At 45.9% G+C, this 22,551-nt stretch overlaps 1 protein-coding gene across 1 annotated transcript; it reads left to right on the forward strand.

Moving 5' to 3' along the window:
- The first annotated feature begins 1,578 nt into the window (after window positions 1-1,578).
- On the forward strand, window positions 1,579-21,924 carry LOC142956661 (myomegalin-like). The gene is made up of 42 exons (XM_076098347.1): window positions 1,579-2,910; window positions 4,339-4,476; window positions 4,566-4,685; window positions 4,772-4,864; window positions 4,982-5,206; window positions 5,295-5,453; window positions 5,544-5,645; window positions 6,160-6,297; window positions 6,480-6,659; window positions 7,027-7,221; window positions 7,303-7,485; window positions 7,565-7,681; window positions 7,769-7,837; window positions 7,947-8,053; window positions 8,154-8,293; window positions 10,800-10,927; window positions 11,072-11,087; window positions 11,118-11,223; window positions 11,344-11,638; window positions 12,117-12,321; window positions 12,437-12,553; window positions 12,675-12,925; window positions 13,031-13,245; window positions 13,374-13,491; window positions 13,636-13,753; window positions 13,901-13,955; window positions 15,046-15,284; window positions 15,368-15,472; window positions 15,574-15,735; window positions 16,004-16,261; window positions 16,355-16,486; window positions 16,576-16,692; window positions 16,773-16,962; window positions 17,098-17,219; window positions 17,509-17,745; window positions 17,854-17,955; window positions 18,168-18,385; window positions 18,473-18,616; window positions 19,267-19,402; window positions 19,882-19,928; window positions 20,140-20,194; window positions 21,704-21,924. The coding sequence occupies exons 1-42, from the start codon at window positions 1,579-1,581 to the stop codon at window positions 21,832-21,834; spliced, it is 7,317 nt and encodes a 2,438-aa protein (XP_075954462.1). The 3' UTR covers window positions 21,835-21,924.
- The last annotated feature ends 627 nt before the right edge of the window (window positions 21,925-22,551 follow it).

The raw sequence follows: 22,551 nt of genomic DNA on the forward strand, positions 1-22,551 counted from the left end.
TTAATACTGGAAAATGGAAACTGGGTCCTGTGTGTGTGTGTGTGTGTGTGTGTGTGTGTGTGTGTGTGTGTGTGTGTGTGTGTGTGTGTGTGTGTGTGTGAGGGAGAGAGAGGGATGACTCTACAGCATAATTAATGCTGTATATATGTGATTATCTTTAACACAGAATAGAATAGGACATTCGAAAAAATAGAATATGATGCCTCATCTTATTACATACAATAGTTTTGAACAGTGCAGCTATTTGAGTTAATAATGTGTACTCCTTGTACATAATTATTATTTTGTAATATATAATATCGTATAATAATTATTTTACTTGCATTGTAAACATTGTAAAACCTGCTGTGGCAAAACTGTATCGTCACACCAATAAAAAAAAATTAATTGCTAAAAATAGAATAGAGTCTGACTCTATTCTATTCTATATACTCCTTAATTTCACAGAGCGTCACTAATGTTACCGTGCTACTGAGCATTTCACCTGTTCAGTCAGGCGGACAGGGTTTAGTAAACCGGGCAGGAGGAAGTAAGAGACTCCCATGGGAACATCGTTCTATCTCTTTAACAATAAACTCCAGAATAAAGATAATATTCGCTGGGTTTACATATTGTGCGTTTCAAAATAAAAAAGGCCGTTTTGAATCGGAAAATGGATTTAATGGATATTAAACCGTGAGCATCTCTATACGACTGCACAGTGCTCCCCCCACCCCCACCCCTCTGTATTCTCTAAATGGTACGCTCCGCCGCTGCAGGTCTGATTCAGGCAGCCACATCGTTATCAGCCCGGAGGATCTCCGACCGTACGAAGCACCCAACCAGACGAGCGCGTGATTGCCTCTCTAGCTGTCGGTAAAGGCTCTGAAATGAATAAAGACTCACGTCTTAGGACACAGACACCGGAAGAATACTCAGAAGACTGTCCCGGGACGCCAATTACTGCTCTGTGTCCATGTCCTGGATTACTACCGATCACCAGTCATTATTAACCTGATGGCGCGCGGTGCGGCTGGTGTGTCCGTGACAGACGACTGATGGCGCAAAGGCGCGTGCGGTATTGTTGGGAAATGCGAAACAGCGTTTGGGTGACAGCGCGAGGACGATATCCAGATAAATACTGCATCTGATTCATGAGACATTCACATGGCTTCGCTGTGCGTCCGTGGGAGTGACTGTGCGCCATATTCCCGATGCACCTGCACCTCCTGCAAATGAATGGTGATCCTGGACTGATGGATATTTTTTAATTAACGACACCATATCTGCTTACCTATTTTTACCTCATGGCTTTTCAGTCTTGTCAATAACCTCATGTGCATTCTCTTCAAGCATATTGCTTCTCATTGTCTACCTCATTTCATTTATTAAGCCATTGAATTTAATGCCATTACAAGAACTGATGTCATAGGGAGCTTTACACTATTTCAAATGAAAAAAAGGCTTTTATTGTCCTCTAAAAGCACATGCGGGTTGAAACATTATGCTCTTTTGTGCTCACAAGGGATCAAATTCATCATAATAAGGGTCCAGCTGTCCTCGTGTTAGAGTGAATAAGGATAATTACAAACCTGTGGCATGCTCGATCTCAAGATGAAGGAAACGTGTCGCATCTGTGGACGGGAGCTCTGCGGTAACCAGCGGCGATGGATCTTCCATCCCACCCCCAAGCTCAACCTGCAGGTGCTGCTGTCTCATGCTGTTGGGCGAGAGCTGGCCCGGGATGGCAGAGGAGAGTTCGCCTGCTCAAAGTGCACCTTCATGCTGGACCGCATGTACCGCTTCGACACAGTGATCGCCCGCGTGGAGGCCCTGTCCATCGAGAGGTTGCAGCGTCTCCTGCAGGAGAAACACAGGCTGAGGCAGTGCATCAGTGGGCTCTACCGGAAAACTAATTCAGAGGAGGGTGCAGCGACATTACCTGGAGGTAATGATGGATCAGGAGATGGGATGGTTGACATTTCTGGTCTTACTCATGCAAAGTACTGTGCCCTGCTCCAAGATGATCTGGTCTACTCTTTGTATGAGTCGTGGGCCGATGACGGCCTGGACTGTCAACACCACCACCACCCTCACAGTTCTGCTGGTCCAGAGTCAGAGGTCACAGTTGCAGACTCACATCGTTGCGTTCCCAGCACTCCCAGGAAGTGTCGGGGTTGTTCCTACTGGCGGGTGGCGGACTCTGACTATGAAGCTGTTTGTAAGGTGCCCAGGAAGCTGGCACGGAGTATTTCCTGCGGGCCGTCATCCAGATATTCAGCCAGTGTTGTTGGAGGGAGTGTGACTGGAGGAGGAGGTGGTGGAGAAGGAGTAGGAGAAAATAATAATGTGGAGGATTTAGAAGAACCGCCCTCCTCTTTAACTCTGGTCCCTGGTTCTCAGGAACCCTCCAGGTCATCCGATAGTGAATGCACCCTGGCTGGACGAGCCAGCTCCAGCCCCTCTATAGCATCCTTAGAGACGACTGAGGAATATATTCAGTCTGGAGCTATAACAGATGGCCGGCTGAGCTCCCCCAGGGAACTGATGGATGACCGGATATCTGACTCCCTCTCTGAGGAGCACGTGGGAGCCCCACGTGGCCAAGCCTCACCTGGACCCAGCCTCTCTCTGGCCCTCTGTTTGCTGCAGAGCTATGCCGTCTACCGGCCAGTCCTGAGCCCTAAAGGGAGTAAGCTGCCAGTGCTGCTCCGACAGAGCTCCAGTAATGGAGGCTCGAGGCTGGCCTTCCCTGATCCTGTTCTGGGAATGTCTTATGATACTCCAGAGGGAGAAAGAGACAACCACATGCCAACACCTGAGCTGGAGACCCCTCTGATCAGGCTGGTTGATCAGGATCTGAACCTGGCCTACATGGAGGATTTGTTGGATGATTTGTACAAAGAGTATCCTCCCCCACGTCCTCACCAGGTATAAAACATCGGCAAGGATGGTGATGAATACACAGATTTGACTACTGCAGTATGATGACACACAGTGGGGTAGTGTATTTTGCCTGACTCCTGCAAATTTGCAGTATCTGCAGCAGAATGAGAGAGCCAACCCAACAGGCTTTAATGTTTGACAGACAAACAGTGCAGCCTGCCCACTAAACGAGTATTCTCGCCACTGTTCCTTTTTTTAAACTTAATTAGCCTCATAATCCCTCTGTCGGTCACTAAAATCCTGCCCACAGCTTCTCCCACAAGCTTTTACCAAGGAGGATGTGAGCTACAGTGCTGTGTATGTTTGTGTGTTGTGGGAATACATTACATGAGCAGTACGGTGAGGGTAAGCGGTTACACTCGACATGGTCTAATTACCTAGCGTGTGAGTGTGTGAGTGTGTGCACTCAAAAAGGTCATTAGTCACGTCAATAAGGTAGAAAGCACAGAGTGAATAGTGAAAGAGCAGTCATTTTTAACAATTTAGTGAGCGTAAACGTCAATAAATTCAATATGTAATTGCTTATGTATTTAAAATGGTTTTAAATTAAGGTGTTGATGATCTACAGCGACATCCATCACAGCTGCCAAATACTGAACACAGCCTGCAGACTAATAACCCGTTTTTTCCAGTTACAAACTATTGTGTTGAAGCACAGGATTTTCTGCTCAACGATGTGAAAATTCTTCCAGACAATAATAATCAACAATAGGTTTCTGAGGGTGTGTATTTGCCTCTGTGTGCTCTTCGAGCCGGGGCTGAAGTAGGTTAGATGTGGGGAGACATTAAGACAGAGTGACTCCACCACTGGCCTATTTTCACTAAGAGCCCTTGAGGCAAACTGATCCACGCAATGTCAGACCATCCTATCATCTCAACTCTGGTTGGCTGTTACAATAGCCCTGTTGTAATGACATGTTAATGTAATCATTTCTATTAGAAAACACACTTTTTACAGTAAAATTTCAAAATGTGTTTCATTTAATCTCAGCTACATTCAACTACAAATTGATCTTGGTGAATGAAAGTATGAGTCTGTGTGTCTAAATGACATCCTTCCTCTAGTAAGTGAAAGTAGGAAACGGGGTTATGTAAAGATAATAGTGCCACAGAACACTCGTGCTAACTCATGCATGCAGACACACTCGCACCGCTTCAGAGGCTCTTCTCCCCATCATGGCTTTTTAAAAAGTACACGCGTGCACGGGCAGAGTTTTTACACATCGAACACAATCCACTGTGAAAGTTATGCCGCCCACAGCCTCTGTATTCTTCATGAATTTGAAACAAACAAAATATCTTCCTCACAAATAATTCAGCTGCTCGATTCGGTTAGAAGATCGTGCAAGTTAACATTCACAGCGAGTAGTTTTTAAAACTTGAAACGCTGACACCTTATTTCCGTCATTACAGAGCCTCGTTGAGGAGCAGCAGAATCAACTGAACCAGTATGAGTGTGCAGCCGGTCAATGTGTCAGCGAGCTGCAGAAGGCCCAGCTCCAGGTCCATTCCCTGCAGGCCAAGATCCACAAGAGCGAGGCCAACAATATGGTATGCCCCATTTAAAGTTCGATATTTCTGATGAATCCATATCTGATAACGGATGACAGCCTAACAGTGTTACCTGTTTCCCTCTTTAGAAACTGCAGGAGAAGCTGAATGAGATGGAGTGTGAGCTGCGTTCAATCCGCCAGGCTGCTCAGAGCCAGGAGAGAACCATTCAGGGTCTCACAGAGTCCATCAGCACCAAAGACAGTGAGGTGAGTGTTTATCTTTGTTGTCAACCTGTGCGAGATGATACCTGTATTTGAGAGATGCTCATACACACAATTTATTCTGCTTTAAGGCCCAGGAGCTGTACCAGCTGATGGAAGGGCAGAACAGCACACTGTGTAAGCTGAGAGAAATGGTCCACCGCAACCAGCTTGCTGAATTTAAGGTGAGACTTGGTGCGCGTATAGTGGCAGCAAACCCTGATCCAGGATCATTCTTTATTGATAGTGAGAAACCTCATCTCCGGGCATGACACACTGACTTTGATCTGGTCATTCTTTAGATGCCAGAGGGGGTCAGCGGGTCTGTGATGCTCGCCCAGCTGCAGGGCGAGCTGGTGGGGGTGCAAAGCTCCTTGTTCTCCCTTGGTCTGGAGCTGGAGGCCAGCCAGAGGAGTCTGAGACAGAGTCAGAGGCAAGGAGATGACCTGTCGAGGTTCAAGGACCGACTCAACTCTGATCTGCAGGAGGTGCAGCAGCACAGGGAGGTCACAGAAAAGCACAACCAGGTTAGTGGGTTTGTGAGTGTGCGCGTGAAACACGTCTTGAAGTAGGAAAGCTGCAGCATATGCGTGACCTCCCGTCTCTGTGCCGCAGGACCTGCGCTCTGCCCTACAGAAAACTCGCTCTGAGCTTCAGGCTAAAGAAGCAGCTCTGAAGGAGGCCGAGGCGGAGAGACACACTGTGGTGCAGGAGAAAGAGAGGAGCATCACACAGCTCAAACACTCTCTGCAGGACAAGGAGCAACAGCTGCAGGTAATCACTCAGGTCATACAGTATGTGGTTACATAGATGCACACGCATGCACACAATTCTGATCCTGTCTAAAAATCTTTGTATCTGTAGGAGTACTCAGAGATGTTGGAGTCAACAGGAAGCTCCAAACCAAGAGATGCCCTGCTGGAGAAACTTAAAGAGCGTATTAAGGACAGAGACAGAGCTCTGGAGGTAAATTTAATCAATTGTAGCTTGGTAGAAATAGCATGAGGACCCCAACTACTGTTCCATGTGAATCACGGTGCTATATTTGGTGTGATTAATGCCACAGTCTTGGAAAAGGAGAGAAAAGACCTCAGTATGCATCTTGCAGCAGTCGAGAGAGCCTGTAGTAGACAGTTGTGCAAACTCCACCTAAATCAGTAGGTCAGCATAACATTTCACAACAAACACAGTAAAACATAAAAAGTCTTCATGGGAATTATTGAACTCTCTTGTCAAGTCAAGTCCTGTCGCAACCCTACAGCATTGGTAAAGAATTCTTCTTAAATATCAGATGCTGGTGGCGTTCCCTGACAAAAATGTTACTTTCCTACCCTGACTCATTTATGAAATATTTTTGTAACGAACAGGAGCTTTGGATACTGCCCACCTGCTCAGAACATGATGAATATCACAGTTGAGGGTGCCCAGAATAGCAGCAGTGTGATTTTTTTTTTTTTTTCTCCCCCTCCGCCATCTGCAGCGCTCCATAGATGACAAGTTCCGCTGTGTGGAGGAGCGCGAGGCCCAAGTGAGGAGGCTTCAGCTGGCCCTCAGGGAGAAGGAACGGGACCTGGAGAGACTCCGCTGCATTCTGTCCAACAACGAGGAGACCATCACGGTACGCTCATCGCACACAGGACAAACCTGTCAGACCTGTCAGACCTGTCAGACCTGCCATCTTATATTAAGAGAGGCTTTACTTTAGAAAGCAACCTTTTCAAATCAAAACAGGTCGTTTACAATATATATGAGGTATTATGTTAGTTTTTGTGTGGTCACACCTGTGATTGTGACCATCAGAGTCTGGACGCCCTGGTGCGTGGCAAAGAGCTGGAGCTAGAACAGGCGGCGGAGGCCTACAGGAACCTCCAGTGGCTGAGGCAGCAGAGTGAGGAGAAGGAGAGAAACACTCTGAGAGAGAAAGACACCATCATCAGCCAGCTACAAGCAGCTCTACAGACACACAGCCTGGAGGCACAGGTAACTCTCACACACACACACACACACACACACACACACTCATGTATTGCCTTTATGGTTGTGGCTTCTAATTGTTTGCTATATCATTTTCAAAGCTTTGGAAAACCAGTCCACCTAGACAAACCTGTGCTACTTGTTTTCCATTTGACAAATACAACAAGTGTGCTGACACAGGCCTTTCTGGGTGAATGTTGTGTGTGTGTGTGTGTGTGTGTGTGTGTGTGTGTGTGTGTGTGTGTGTGTGTGTGTGTGTGTGTGTGTGTGTGTGTGTGTGTGTGTGTGTGTGTGTGTGTGTGTGTGTGTGTGTGTGTGTGTGTGTGTGTGTGTGTGTGTGTGTGTGTGTGTGTGTGCGTGTTTGTTTTTACAGGATCTGACAGCCACCCTTATTGCCAGAGTTCAGGCTGGTCCCACTGAGGTCGTCGAGGAGTTGAAAGCTCGGCTGGCGCTGAAAGAAAAACTCTTCCAGGAACTGCTCTCGGACCGCAGCCGCCAGTCTAATGAACACCAAGCACAGGTCCAGGAAATGCTCAACGCTCTCAGCTCCAAAGACCAGTATCTGCAGGTAAGTCGTGTTGCTGGTATGGTTATGGAAATGCAATCGTACACAACAAAAATCTTTCAACCTCTCCACTCTCTCTCGCAGGACTACTCCTACAGGCTCTCCCTTGTGATTAGTGAGCGGACTGGCCAGCTGCAGGAGCTACGCAGACAGCTGTCATCTAGAGAGCAAGAGCTGTGCGAGCTGAAACAGGACATGGAGAGAGAGATGGGAGGAGAGGCGGAGCACCTGCGGAGTCTGCTCAAAGAGAAAGAAGCCTTCATCAAGGTACCATTTGTTTCCCTTGGCGTCCTCCCTTGCTTCATCTCCTGTAGACCTGATCGTCACAGTATACTTTATTCGCCAGGAGCTGATGCAGGGCCAGGAGGAGGCGATGCAGCCATCCTCTAAAGAGAGTGAGGCAGAGATGAAGGCTCTCCAGGAAGAGTTGCAGCTGGTACTGAAGAAGGAGAGGGAGGCTCAGGTATCTGTGTGGACACTGTGATAAAAACGTAAAAACAATACTTCACAGTAATCTCACACGTCACATCTTTGTTCGCTCTCCCTGCAGAAGGAGCTCTCTGCTCTGCGTTTGTCTTTGGCTCACCAGCAGGACAATGAGGACAGCGCTGATCACCAAGTACGGTGTTGCTTCATTCTCAATCAATTAGACAGTATTTGGCTGTTTGTGCTGCTTAATAACATGCATTTATTATGTCTCATCAACCCTGCCTGCCACTGTGATCTAGTGTGTGCTGGAGCAGCTTGTGTCAGAGTACAACAAGCTGAACGATGCGCTGAGGACGGAGAAGAGATTATACCAAAATCTCACACACGTTCACACCAAGAGTGACAGGTAGGGAAGCTGCACACAGGTCTTGTGACAGGCCAGTTTCCTCTGAATACAGGTTTGTTTTGTTTTTTTTTGCTCTAAAACACATTTCCCTTTTCTTCAGCTCTGAGAAGATCCAGGCCCTCCACACCGAGCTAGACTCAGTTCAGGCGCTCCGCAGACAGCTGGAGGAGGTCCTGGCCAAGACCCGTAACATGGCCCTGATGCTGGAACGGGCAGCTAAAAAGCAGCCCGTCTTTGGAGGTGGGGATGGGTAGGGTCCAGCCTGCAGGGCTGCAGGGGGTGCTGTCACTAACGCTCTGTCTGACCACAGCACTGCTGAGTGACACACTTTATGTGACATGGAGCTGTCTGCAGCCACTGATGGTCAGATTCATAAAGAACAAGTGAAAGCAATCAAGACAGTTCTGCTTTTATTAAGTGTGCATAAAAAAAAAAAGAAATCTGACCATCAGTTTTCAGGTAGCTTCATCCAGATAGCACAAGCACTACTCACATTAGCAGACGCCTGTTCAAATTAACCTCAATGGTATGAAGTGGCAACGTGCAACCCAGAGTCTTATTTATTAATATGTTTTCTGAGTGTGGTGTGAATATGTTTTTGTATTGTTTCCGTGAACGGCCTGCGTATCGTTTTGCAGTGCGATTGTTCTGTATTGCCATTTCTGTGTCCTGTCTCTCACCGGTGTCACTCTTCCAGCCTTACTGTCACAGTGAAGTTACGTCTTGTGGAGAAACTCAAGCTCATGCCTTGCAGTGGAACGTCTCACCATCCATCATTTGTTTTTATATCATCTGTTTGTGAACAGGATGTGCACACCTAACAAGGCCCGAGATACAAATCCCAAAATATGGTCAAGTAGTTTCCTCTAGTTCAGCTTAACCTCGGATTGCTCTCATACAGTTGTACCTGCTCTGCACTAGTTATGGTTTAGTCTGACAGATGAGGTTAGCCGCATTGGATATAAGGTGGTTGGTGCACGCTGATTACTTTAAAGTAACGTCATGGTAGTTTAGTACACGTGTTGTTTTTAGTTAGTCTGCTTGTTGAACTTAAGTTCAGCTTTGTATCAAGAAAGCAGAAAAATATAATATCGAGTAACTTTACTGTCTGCACTATGCTCTCAATAAATCACATGCAATGTGAATGCCAGAAATAATACTTGCCCATTAAATATTTATATGAGGTAGAATACATTTTCTTGGGATTTGTGCTGATCTCTCATCTAGGATGGAATCCTTGTCAACACTTCTTTTTGTATATTTAATGCAACAAAAATAAAAATGTGCTGGCTTTTTGTCAAAAGCACTTCTGTTTGCTGTGTTTAATTTTTAATTTAATTTAATTTTAATTTATTATACTATATTGATCCCTTTAAGGGGGACATTTGTCTCTGCATTTGACCCATCCCTGTATATAGGGAGCAGTTGGGAATTTGTCTTAGAAGCATCCCAAATCTGACCCCCCCCCCTCCCCCCACACTTAGTCCTTGATCTATACTTCCTTCCATCCCCAGAGCTCAACCCACAGTGTGTTTTATCTATCTGAACCATTCCTACATCATCCTCAGCCTCCTAGTCTGTCCTGATATGCACTTTATCACACGAAAACACACTTGTTATAAATGTGTTGTAAAGTCACAGATTTAAATGTGGTCAAAAATATCTGAACAGATTTCGTTAGATAATTCAGTCTTCATATAAATATAAACACAAAACTATCCAAGTTAGTGTTTTGTCTTGATGTCCTCCCTCATGCATGATATTGTGGCATGGTTTTCATGTTTGCTTGGCTGTTCTGCTGTAATGCCCAGTTAGACATTCACGACACTAAAATGACAAATTCACAAACTAAGGGAACCTCATGTGAGCCCTTTTACTCAACATCCTTGATCTTTTTAAACGTGAAATCCACATTAGTTTAACTGCCAAATACACAGTTTCAAGGAGTGCCGCTTTCTATATTATCATCCCGTATGAGAGTGGTGACGATATGTGGTGCCACAGTGTTAAACGGCCCCACATCCAATCAGTTCAGCTTAGAGAGCACATTGTTCAATCTATAATCAACCAGCAGTTTGCTTCCATGAACTTCCTGCCCTCTCACTAACTTTGATATTTGTATTAGGGTGGAGTCAAATTATAGTGCCTTTGAACTTTATCCGGATTATGAACTAATCCCATAATAAATTCCAAAAATGCACTGAGCTCAACGGTAGATACACACCCATACACACGTGATACACATCTACACACTGTATGTGAAATATGTGTGTGTCTGCTGTGTATCATCAGGGCCTATTATGTAAAGCGAAATTCCTGCCGGGCTCTTTTTTACTGAGCCTCTGCGTCCTGTGTGTATATACAATATTTTAATAACACACAACAAAGCTGCACACATATTTAGTTTTGGCACAAAATCACCACTAAACCTTACATGTAAGATATTTTAATAAATAAATGAAAATCAATTACATTTGTCTCAGTTTCTCTTGAACACATATTTGCACACTCTGGTCCCGGGTTGCGTTGTCTTGAGTGTGTTTTTGGCTGACAGGCATGAGTATGACATAACATTTCCCTTTAGTCCCATGACAAAGTGGTGATTCAGCGTAGAAACAGGAGGTCTGGATAGAGAGTGGACGCTAGAGAGGGAGAGCCGATACAAAAACCAAGTATTAGAAGGATTGAGAAATAAACAAAAGGGATAAGAGTAGGTGGATGTTTTATATGGTTGTTTTCTTTCCAGAGCTCAGCACAGACGAGGAGGGGGAGGAGGAGGAAGGAGACGATGAAGATGGCAGCAGTGACGAGTTTACGGACAGCATAGAGGAGGATGATAATAAAGTGACGGCCAGAGGTTTGGCCTCCATTCAGGTAGACTACTTCTATTTACATTTCACTGTTGAATCCCTTTAAATTCAGGCTTGTAACCATAGATTTATGGACCTCTTAATAATTTAAACCATTCACGTAATGGATTAAATGGTTGCACAATAACAAACGTCATCTTCTGTTAAGGCTTGTAGAGCTGAGGGTGTGATTGGACCGCTGGTGTCCCAGGGAGCCGATGTAAAGCAGCTCGAGGAAGCAAGGAAGACACTTGAAGGCCAGCTTGAAGAAATAAGGTTACAACTGGAGAGGGATGGATACACCACCGTGGCTCAGATGAGGTGCACTGTCTCAGAGATCCTCTTGAAACTTTGTGTTTTGATTGTCTAAGCTGCAGGGGAGGGGTTTAAATCTGGCAACTTGATGATGCAACTTTGCCCTCCTTCCTTGTGTTCGGCTAGGAGTGCACTGCAGAGGCTGCAGCAGGAGAACCAGGCTTTGAAAGACACCAGAGGACAAGCTGGAGTTGTGCGACTGAGGACAAACCCAGAGAGGAATCACAGGAGCTTGAATCAGGAAGAGGAGATAGAAGAGGAGGAGGATATTGAGGAAGAAGATGAAGAGGAGGAAACATCTCCGGTGCCAGTGGGAAAGCGAGGTCATCCGGGTGTTAGTCTGAGTGACGAGCGAGTGAAGAGGCACTGCAAGGGGCCACGCTCTCTGACATCCCATCATCACACACACCAGCCTGAGACGGTAACACGTTCTTCACATTCTTCATTTAATAGAAATCAAACTTTTAGTGACTTACAACTGCAGATGTAACTGCCTGTCTCAGACATTTTATGAAGCTGCTGAAAATCTATTAAAGTAATTTTATCTCTTTAGGCGTTAAAGATTAGCCAAAAACCAACAGAAGTTATTTTATTTCTGCTTCAACACATTGCAAAACAGATTTCAGTAAACTGTGCAGGAGCAGCGTTGTCTCCAGGCCCCGTCTATGTACGGGTGTTGTGTTCTTTTAGTCCCGAGGTTGTTTATACGAGTAATGGAGTCGTCACTGCTGTGCCTGCAGTTACTGTAGTTTGACATCATCAGTGTGATAATAAGCATGTCAATTAAAACATTGTTCCCAACAAGTTCCCTATACGTTAAAATGATGAAAAGGACATACCTGTGATTTCCTGTCTTGTGTATTACATGTCAGAGTTGCTTAAGCATGTTACTGTTGCAGGAGGTGGAGCCTGCTGGAGACAGCAGCGAGGAGGGAGCGCTCTGGCAGGATATAGAGGAGGGTCTTCGTGAGCAGGCGGCCCGCCTGAGCTCCGATCTGGCTCTGAGCCACCAGGAGAACCGAGAGCTGCAGGAAAGGCTGATGGTGTCTGAAGCCACGGTCCACGCTCAGGCTGAACAACTAAAGGATTACAGAGATCTGCTCAGTGAGTCACTCTCAGGAACATCTATGAAGGAACGAAAGCGCAATGTACTCAAAACCTTAATCAAACACTGATAACTTTACCAGATTTAAGTCATTTCTTACTTATGTCTCTGCAGCGGAGACGTCGGTCCAGCAGGCCAGTAAGCAGGTGCAGGTGGATCTCCAGGATCTGGGTTATGAGACTTGTGGTCGCAGTGAGAACGAAGCTGAGAGAGAAGACGCCAGCAGCCCAGGTAACAAGCAGAACAAATCCCAATCAAACTGACACACAAATGTTCTCCTCTCCTGTAAAATGCACTCACTGATCCGCATTAATCATGAATCACTGTGTCTCTTCATCTCTCCCTCCTTCAGAGTTTGATGACCTGGAGATGTGCACGTCGCTGTCCAATCAGCAAGACTATGAAGGTGCGGGCAGCTGGTACACTGGCAGCAGTAACGCAGGTGAAATGGAGGACGAGCCAGCCTCTCTGCAGCATCTGGTCCAGGATCTCCGCTCACAGCTGACCCGCTGCCACAAGGTGATCCGTGGGCTGCAGCTGCGTGTCCGCTCCCTGTCTACCACCAGCGACTACGCCTCCAGCCTGGAGCGAACCCCACGCAAGGTACTGTAACATTAACCAGCTACTCTACATCACTGACTGGTCTTATAGGTCCATAATGATGCCCTTCATGTTGTTGTTTTTTGCCATTTTATCCTCACCTTCTAGGTAAACTGGGCCTTTGAGACGTCACCAGCCCCCAGCGGTGTGGAAGAGGATGAAGGCTGGATGTCTGACACCCAAGGCATTCTCTCAGGGTCCAAACCCAGCAGGGAACTGCAAGAACTGATGGCACGAGTTGCGTCACTGGAGGCGCAACTGAAGAGCTCCAGACAGGAGGACAAAAGCCAAGCAGAGGAGGGGAAATGTGCCACCTGGCCTGGGTGAGTGGACAGAGACAGATAAGACAGATAAGCCATGGTTAAAGATAGAGGTAGCTGCTACACCTTTCTTGTGGCTAGAATCACTTAACTGAAGCACATGAGAATGATTTTCTCCCTCCCTCCCACAGGAATTACAACTCTCTGATCCAGGCACAAGCTCGTGAGCTGTCCCACCTGAGGCAGAGGGTGAGAGAGGGGCAAGGAGTCGGCCACATCCTCATCCAGCACCTGGGTGATACCACCAAGGTGCTGCAAACCCTTCCACTAACTAACTAACTACATCACTAAACCACATGTTATCACATTCCTACATATTACCAACATGTGGAAGTAATATGAGAGTGTTTAGTCGGTATTCTCATGCCCACTCAAATTCTCTACAACTTGCAGACCTTTGAGGAGCTGCTGCGGGCCAATGATATTGATTACTACATGGGTCAGAGCTTCAGAGAGCAGTTGGCACAGAACTCAGCCCTGGCACAAAGAGTGCTCGCCAAGATCAGTGGACGTAAGGAACATCTTCCCATATCTTCCATCGCACAGACAGAGGGTTCATGTTTTATAGTTTTCCATTCTTGTGGTCCTTTTATGCCCAAATTCAATTTTTTTGACATTTCCTCTCTCCTATGCTGTCTTTCCTGTTTTACTTCCATAGGCAACCGTGCAGAGAGCCATGACGACAAGACAGGCCATGAGTTGCTTGCCCTACGGTGAGTCGGCTTGCTAACGTGCTTTCAAAACAACAAGAAAACCCTGATCTATAGAATCCCCTGCAGCATTGAGATGTGTGGGCCTCCATTGAAGGTATTAGTAGAGCACTTACTCTACTGTCCTAGTGATTAGTTTACTTTGTCATGTAACCCGCTGCTGCACACCACATGGCTCCTTATGGTAGGAGGAGACAGAAGGTTGCTGTTAATCCACACACAGGCCCCAGCATGGATCCTTTAAGTTGCTTTCATTGAATAGTCTTACAGTACAGGTGTCCCACCAGCTGGACTTAAGAGGCTCAGTGTGACTGTGTGACAATCCTTTACTGACGTTGCCTCATTCAGTAGTACCGTGCTCAATGGATCTATACTCAGTCACTTATTTGTGGATTTCTGCTATTATCTGCAACAGCATTTAAAGCTACTGCGATTTCTTTTTAGTTTTTTATCATTAAGAATGTAGTCTAAGAAGTCCTAAAGTGACTGGATTTAGAAGACAGCAAAGAGTCTGTAGTGCATCAAGGACTTGGTCTTTCTGGACTGAACTGATGGCTCCCCTGTGGAAATCTATGATTTCTAAGAACAGTCCCATATACAGGAACTCACTGTGGTCTTTTTCAACGGCTCGAGGACAAGCGAGAGAGACAGCTTTTCTTAGGATGCTGTTGGAGAGAGACAGGGAGTTCATGCTTCAGCAACTGAAACAGTAAGGGAAGGTACTTCACATAAGGCAGATATACTTTAAGACGATACTGAATCCCAAACTATTCAGTATGACAAAGAAAAGCATCACATTCTCACATTTACGAAGCTGGAACCAGCATTTTTTAAATTAATTTATAATCAAAATAGCTGCAGTAGATGTTGATTGACTAATTGCTGCGTCTCGACACTCTTCCTTTAGTTCTATGTTGTACTCGAGGATAATCATATGCAAATTAGGTAGAGCTACATAAAAACTTACTGTCCATCATTTTCAGTGATTATGATATAGATTTAAGGGTGCCTGGCAACAGTGTTAGTTGTTTATTTTTCATTATTAGCTATCAGTCCAGACTGTAATGGTTGATTGTCTTGTGTGCACATGTAGGCTGAGTAAGGAGCTTCAGCAGAAAGATAAAATCATCGAGTCCCTCCACAGCAAGCTACAGCAGCGTCCAGAGACCCCGTCCAGCTGCCATGCCCTCTCTGAGACCACCGACCAATCAGACAGAACGTCGTTGGTGTCTGATGAGTACAGAACCAATGAAGACTTGGAGCTGTGCTCCGATTTAGACGTCAGAGAATATCAGGAGGAGCACGGGCCAAGACAAGGATCAGAACAAGAAGGTAACGTTTTTTTTGTATGTTCCAGCTCTCCATATCTGGAAAGTGCCTCTTCCTTCCTCTCACTTTTCATTCCCCTCCTTTAGTCCATCCATCTATCCTTCCTCCTCATGGCTTCCTTAAGTACTCCAGCAGCTGTCCCAACATGCATTGCTCAGCCCCTGTGGGTTTGACCAGTCAGTCCTCAAGAGGTATGGTACTTACAGATGGCTTTGACATGCAAAGTACCCCAAAATCACCTTTCCTTTTTCCTCCTCCTCCTTCACATTCTGTACGTGTCATTCTCCTCCAGCCCTTTTCAGTGAGCCTGTCTCCCACTCCTACTCTGGCCCCTCTGGCCCTGACGTCTGGGGCAAAGAAGTCATTTCTGACCCCCGGCCCAGGGCCCTGTCTGTGATTGCTGTTCGCCCAGAGCTGGACACGCTGTACAAACTGATGAATGAGCAGAACAGGGGTGAGGGCCTTGGCGGGGGAGGGCGGGCGGGGGAGTGATGTGTGAAAAGTGTAAATAAAGACACGACTTCCATAATATCGCCTGTTGGCAACCATCTCATTTGCAGATTAATTACATTCCTCTGTTGTCCTAGAGTTTTTACACACACTTCACTCTTTTTTTGTGTGTGTGTGTGTGTGTGTGTGTGTGTGTGTGTGTGTGTGTGTGTGTGTGTGTGTGTGTGTGTGTGTGTGTGTGTGTGTGTGTGTGTGTGTGTGTGTGGTTCCAGGCTTTGCAGTTCCCCATGACAAGCCTCTGTTCACTCTCGCACCGGGTGCCCACATCCAGCACGACCTCTCCAACTACAGCCAGCAAACCCATCATGCCTTTCAACAGTATCCGCTGGGTGGCATCCCCGAAGGCCACTCGATAAAGTCTGACTCAGGTCTAGTGACGGGACGGACTTTGTGGGACATGGAAAACATGGGTCAGCAAGTTGGAGGCTACTCTGGATCATCGGGACACCAGCAAGGAAGCAGCCATGCCGGTGTGACTCTCTACTGTTTTGTCTGTTAGTAATATACAAAGTCTTCAGAAGAGTCAAATGATTATTACCATATTATTGTTATGTCGTCTCTAGGGGTAAATTTGATGGAGGAGCACCTGCGGGAGGTGAGGTGTCTCCGTCAGCGTCTGGAGGAGTCCATTAGGACCAATGAGAGGCTCCGACAGCAGCTGGAAGAGAGACTGGCCTCAAACGGGCGTGATGGAGGTACTGCAGCCCTCGCTGCAACATTGTCACTTCTTTCTCTATATGTAAGAAATTACAAAAAATAACTTCTCTTTTTTTTTTTTGTCCAGGGGCACAAACAAACATCTACATTCAGGGACTGGACACGGTCACTCAACTGTCCAATGAGATCCGAGTCCTGAAGGAAGAAAACTTGGGTCTAAAGTCACGCCTCCAGGCCAGCACAGGTACTTCATCTGAAAGTTCACATTATTTTCCTCTGGAATAGATGCATGTTTACCCATTTTGAACTCTCCTCTTTCCTCAGACACATGTGAGGAGGTGGTGCAGTTGCGGGAGGCGGTGTTTACAGCACGCGCCCGCCTGAAACAAGCAGAGCTGGAGGCAGAGCAGTGGAAAGAGGAGCTGAGACGACTTCAGGCTCACACTCAGGAGCAAGGACAGCAGATACACATACTAAGGCAGGAACGGCAGGCCAGTCAGGAGAAAACCAACAGGTTGGTGTGTGTGTGTGTGTGTGTGTTTGCAGATTGAATCAAACAGCGACTGATTCGTTGATAGAAATTGTGATTGTCTGTGTGTGTATATACACATCTAATCTCTGACTGTAATGTACTGTGATGTCTCCTCAGGCTCCAGCATGAGGTGTCTCTACTGCAGCAGCAGCTATGTGAGAGCAGAGAGCTCATCCACTCCCTGCAGAGTGAACTACAAGTGTACGATCGAGTGTGTTCCAGCATAAAGGCCAACAAAGGTAAGTCTGTCCATTTTACACTAGCTACACTTAATATACTCCCCTTTTTACATGAAATGTTGGCGCCATCTGGTGATGGGAATAAAAACTGAGATAGATAGGCCAAAAGCAGATTGCTCACATTTTTCCAATTCCGATTGTTTCAAACAACAGTTTGAAAGATGCAATAGTTACAAAATTAACAAAAACATTTATTTAAACATCTACCCAAGAACTCCAAACCCCAAGGGGCACTAAAGCAGGAGCATGTCCTGTCAGACTCTCCGGTGATTGTGTGTTTTGTGTTCAGCCTACCTGTGTGAGCTCCCAGGTCTACCGGTGGAGCTTGGGGAGCTGCTCGGGGAGGTGAGGAGCCTGCGAGCCCAGCTGCAGAACAGCGTCCAGGAGAACAGTGCCCTCAAACAACTGGAGCTCCACAAGCAGCTGGAGCAGAAGCTGGGCGTCGGCTCTCCTCGGACCCCCTCCCTCTCCGCCCTCACTGCCAGCCCTCAGAGAGAGAACTTCTACAGGCGACAGCTGCTGCACGGTGAGACCGCACAACATTAACAACACAACATGTTTGTGGCGCTCAGTGTGCTGTGGTGTGGTTTGCTCTGTGTCCAAGCCTGGTTTGTTGTTTCTGTGTGCTCCACAGACCCAGCTCCGTCTCCACCAGTCAGGGACATTGGTCTGTTTAATTGTGGATCTCCCGGTCCTCCCTACTCAGACCTGGACGACAGCCATAGCACTGCCAATGGTGTGATTTTAACTACACTGCATGTTTGCAACTTAATCGGTCTTAAATGTGTGGACTGATTGTTCTGTAACAATAATAACTTCTTGTTTTTATTGTAATGTGCCTGAACTAATATTATTTTAATCACTTGTGAACTGGCAATATAAAAAAAATACAATAATGTCATGCAAAGTCAAATTCAAAATTACATTCAGCTCTTTAATTCCCAACAGACCCTCTTGACCCTCACTCTGAGCTGGAGGGGGAGGCCCCTGACGGATCATTTGCAAACCGCAACGGCCGCCACGCCATCGGTCATGTGGATGACTTCAGCGCTCTTCAGCAGCAAGTCCTCGAGGGCGGGAGCCTTGTCCAGCGCATGGAGACAACCCTGCAGGCCTGCCTCGGCCCACCGCTGCTGGAGGGCCACCAGAAGCAGAGCAGTGAGCTGGTGAGAGCCAAAGGGCCAAAGACAGATTTTCAATGACAACAAGTCATGACTATGGAGCACAAATGTCTAACTGAGGTCTGCATGCAGGTCCTGGACTATGGATGTGTGAAGAGTCTGCTGTCCAACACCAAGATTCTGAGACAGATCCTGGAGGAGGCGATGTCCCTGCTGAAAATGTTCTGGAGAGCAGCTCTGCCCAGCACCGATCCCTCCATCCAAAACCTGAAGAAGGTTTGGGACACATTTATGACTGGTCTGGTCTTTGAAAGTATAAGCCTGGAGATATACACTATTTATGTGTTATTGTCAACAGATCCAATGAAAAGTCCAAAATCAACAATGTAATAGTCTCTCAGTGTGTTCCAACATACCCAGCATGTCTGTGGCACTCAGCCCCGAGCCCATTTGTTCCTACTGAAGATATTTAAACAGGTCGTAGGGTTAAATGATTTCCTAAAACAGATAGATGTATTTTTTCAAAAATTACTCAAATGGTGTAAATAGCGTATTTTTCTGCTGTGAATTTGGTGTGCTAGTGTGCAGCAGGACACTGTATTATGTTCATATTAATGAAGGAACATGATACCGGGAGCACCGGTGTGGTTCCACATTTATTTTTAACAAACAATGGAGCTCTTCGTCACAGAGGAATAAGCTGTATTAGGCCACACAGGCAGTATACTTGTTAGTATGATCAATTCATTGTTAAAAATATACGTATAATATCACCAGTACTATTTAAAGAGCTGTATCACAAACATGTTTGGTGAGAGAGCCGAGCTTTGATAAAAAATGCCACTTTGTGTGTGTGTGTGTGTGTGTGTGTGTGTGTGTGTGTGTGTGTGTGTGTGTGTGCGTGTGCGTGTGTGTGTGTGTGGGAGCAGTGTATGCAGGAGGAGATCTTGTCCCTGAAACTGCGTATGTCAGAGCAGGAAGAGGTTCTTAAAGGGACGACTCACAGACTGAGGAGCACCAGCCGCACCAAGGAGAACATGGAGCACTTCATAGTCAACCAGTGTAAGTGTTTCTGTGCATTTGTGTGTGAAAAAGAGAGCTAATCAGAGAAAACTAGGTAGGTCTTGGAAGCACAGACGGGCAAGGAGAATTTCAAGGTTAGGAAAATACCAAACGAACAGAGTGCTGCTTGCGCTGCTCGGTGCACAGCCACAAAAAGTGAAAGGAAAGAATGTAGGAAGGTTGAGTGTAAAACAAAACCAAATAAGGTATGAGTAAAGAAAAAGAGAAAGAGAGCTTCTCAGCAGACAACATTGTGCTTTGTCCCTTCTTTTGGAAGTTCTAGAGAAATTCCAGGTTGAGGATTTGGATAGAAACAACAAATGTATGTTGTATCCAAGATCCAAACCTGAAATGACATGTGTTACTTTGATTTGCTTGTTAATGCATGCAGCGCATGAAGTGTTGACATGGATGTATTATCTGTGGGCTCAAGTAGTAGGAACAATATAGAAACATATTTTTTCCTTGTTTTTTTGCAGTGTCAAGGACTCGTGATGTGCTGAAGAAAGCCAGGACAAATTTAGAGGTAAGCAAACATCACCATTATATCCAGGATATCATACATGATATAGGTATCTGTGTGCATACTCCATAGGTCACAGTATTATGTGTATAAATACTGTATTTTGTCATGTCGCTGGTGTCTTCATGATGTAATTTCATCACTTTTGGCTTTCCTGCCTCACGTGTTCCTTCGTCCTGCATTTGTCTCTCCTCTGGTCCTTTAAACTCCCCAGAAGAATGAGCTGAGACTTTCCTCTCTAAGCTCCTCCTCTTCCTCTCCTTATGCTGGTAATTGTTTGACATCTTGTGATCTTGCAAACAGGTAGATGTTGTCCCAGATGTTTTTTTCGAATAACCCGACAGTAGTAGTTTAGACCTACTGGTCAAACTGTAGGTGTAAAAGTAAATAAGGGTGACCCTGTGGTCTGGGGCAGCTTTTACCTCCGTGTGGATTTGCTTTTTCTAACCATGCCGACATCACTGCTTCACCATCCCGTCACAGCGAACTGCATCCTGGTTAAACTAACTTTTTATGACGTTTCTGCTTTAAAAGAGTGTTTATCAGGAATAAATGAAACATGGGAGGTTGTCCTATCTAGAAATCAAGCTGGCCGCACACAAATAGCTCCACACAGACTTTATTGTACCACTCCTGGGCGGCTTTATAATCAATTTTGTCATTGGAGACGTGTGTGTGGCCACCTTGTTTTCCACATGGGACACAGCCATGACCAGCACTCAGCTATGTATTTGGTGTGTTTTCACCTGACACGGTGATCTTAAAATCCTCCAACAACTACTCAGCTATTGTAAACAACAGTTTTAAAGTTAAAGGCCATGAATTGTTCCTGAACCCACAACTCCGACACCAAATTGCACACACACCCAGCGAGTAAGACGCCACTGCACTAAAGTGTTGTTTACCTCTACATGTCCCCTAATGTTGAGTCTATTCATAGCTTTGGACAAAGTTGGCACCAAAATAACTGCACGGTACGTAGTTTCCATTCTGTGTGCATGCTGTCACAATATCGCTAAATGATGCACACACAAAAACGTGTGTGTGACAGCTATAAATACAAGGTTTGACTTCTGCCCTTCAATGTTTGGATTGAGTGGGGTCATAAACACCTAGATTAATTCCATCCACAGGGCACGCAGTACACAGTGTGTGTGTGTGTGTGTGTGTGTGTGTGTGTGTGTGTGTGTGTGTGAGAGACAGACAGAGGATTTGAGTAACAGCATTGGTTATTCTCTAATCACTCATTCTCAGCTTCTCACCTGCAAGCGGTTGTATTTTGGGAATGGTATTACAACTAACATTACGCGAGTGAGGTGAGGCGATTGCCACCTCTCTCATGGTTGTACACTAAATATGAAGCTACTGTCAGGAGACATGTTAGCTTAGCTTAGCATAACAACTAGAAACTGAGGGCAACCACTAGCCTGTCTCTGTCTGAAGATAACAACATCTACCTACCTACACCTATAAAGCTCACTAATTAACACTAATTAATTAGCAAAGATTTCAGAATTACTGCAGCTGGTGAAAAAAATGATCCAGCTCATAACTAGTAGGTGGATTTTTTTACTGGCTAGCTGTTTCTTTGAGATAACAGTCCATCGACCTTCTCATCAAACTCTCTGCAAGAAAGCAGATAGGCGTATTTGCCAAAATGTAGAACTATCCCTTCAACATTTCACCTCGCCAGAAGTTTGTTCGTTTTATCCGCCTGTATGAGGATTGGTGAATAATAAAGTACATCTAGTTTTCTCTCCTTTTGTCCCTACACCCAGCTGAGGACCCAGGAGGTGCTGCCAGAGAGCGGCCTGCTGATCGCAGTTTCCTGAAGACCAGCAGTGCTTCCGGAGCTGCAGCCAATCAACGTCCGGCAGCGAGGAAGCGCAGCAGCCAATGCCTGCTTTAGACTGTTAAAGAACCAGCCTCAATGCTACCACCTCTGACCTCTAACCTCTATGCTAAAACAGCCGCCCTCCTTCCAGCCCCCCCCCCCCCCCCCCCCCCCCCCACACCAGCCTTTCTTGTCCCACCCAATCACCGTCCAGCCATGAGAGTGCTTCCACCTGTCCCTCCTCCAGGCAATACGTGTGCAGTATAATCTGCCCTTTGAGCCTGACCAAACTCCCTTCACCTGCTCGCCAATTTTCTGTCACTCTCTAGCCCCTCCCACCACATGCATTATTGTCTTTGAGTGATACAGTCGGCAGTATGCCTCATCGTGTGTGTAACTGAAGAAGGTTTTTTAAATGTCCCTCTGGTGGTTTCAGTGAAGTGCGTCCTACTGACGGAGCTGGTTGAGGATGCTCCCAGACACTGATCTCAGACCAGGTGTGTGTTCTCAATCTGGTTTCAGTAAAGGCCTTTTGGGCTTTTTTGGTTGTATTACAGAAACTTTCAGGATAATTAAACCAGATAAGGAGATTTTGAAAAATATTTTTACAAGGGAGGATTTTGAGATTTTGAAAAATGAACCGTAGATTTGAGAGAACTTTACTTGCGAGTTAAAAATCGAAATGTTTCTATAGTACACCCCCTGATCTGTATCTAAGAGCATCCTCTTTTGAGAGCCAGACAGCCTGCGGACGGAATAGATGTTCATGCATGTTTAATCGTGGCTTGAGAG

The sequence above is a fragment of the Anarhichas minor genome, unplaced genomic scaffold (genome assembly GCF_050575085.1).
Source record: "Anarhichas minor isolate MPS153535 unplaced genomic scaffold, ASM5057508v1 ptg000024l, whole genome shotgun sequence".
Lineage (NCBI taxonomy): Eukaryota > Metazoa > Chordata > Actinopteri > Perciformes > Anarhichadidae > Anarhichas > Anarhichas minor.

Bases quoted from the DNA above. Each gene is read 5' to 3' on its own strand.
- LOC142956661 (XM_076098347.1), top strand. From the start codon at position 1,579: ATGCTCGATCTCAAGATGAAGGAAACGTGTCGCATCTGTGGACGGGAG. The intron at 4,477-4,565 runs GTATGCCCCATT...TTCCCTCTTTAG, and splicing joins AGAGCGAGGCCAACAATATG to AAACTGCAGGAGAAGCTGAA. The intron at 16,262-16,354 runs GTGTGACTCTCT...TGTCGTCTCTAG, and splicing joins GCAAGGAAGCAGCCATGCCG to GGGTAAATTTGATGGAGGAG.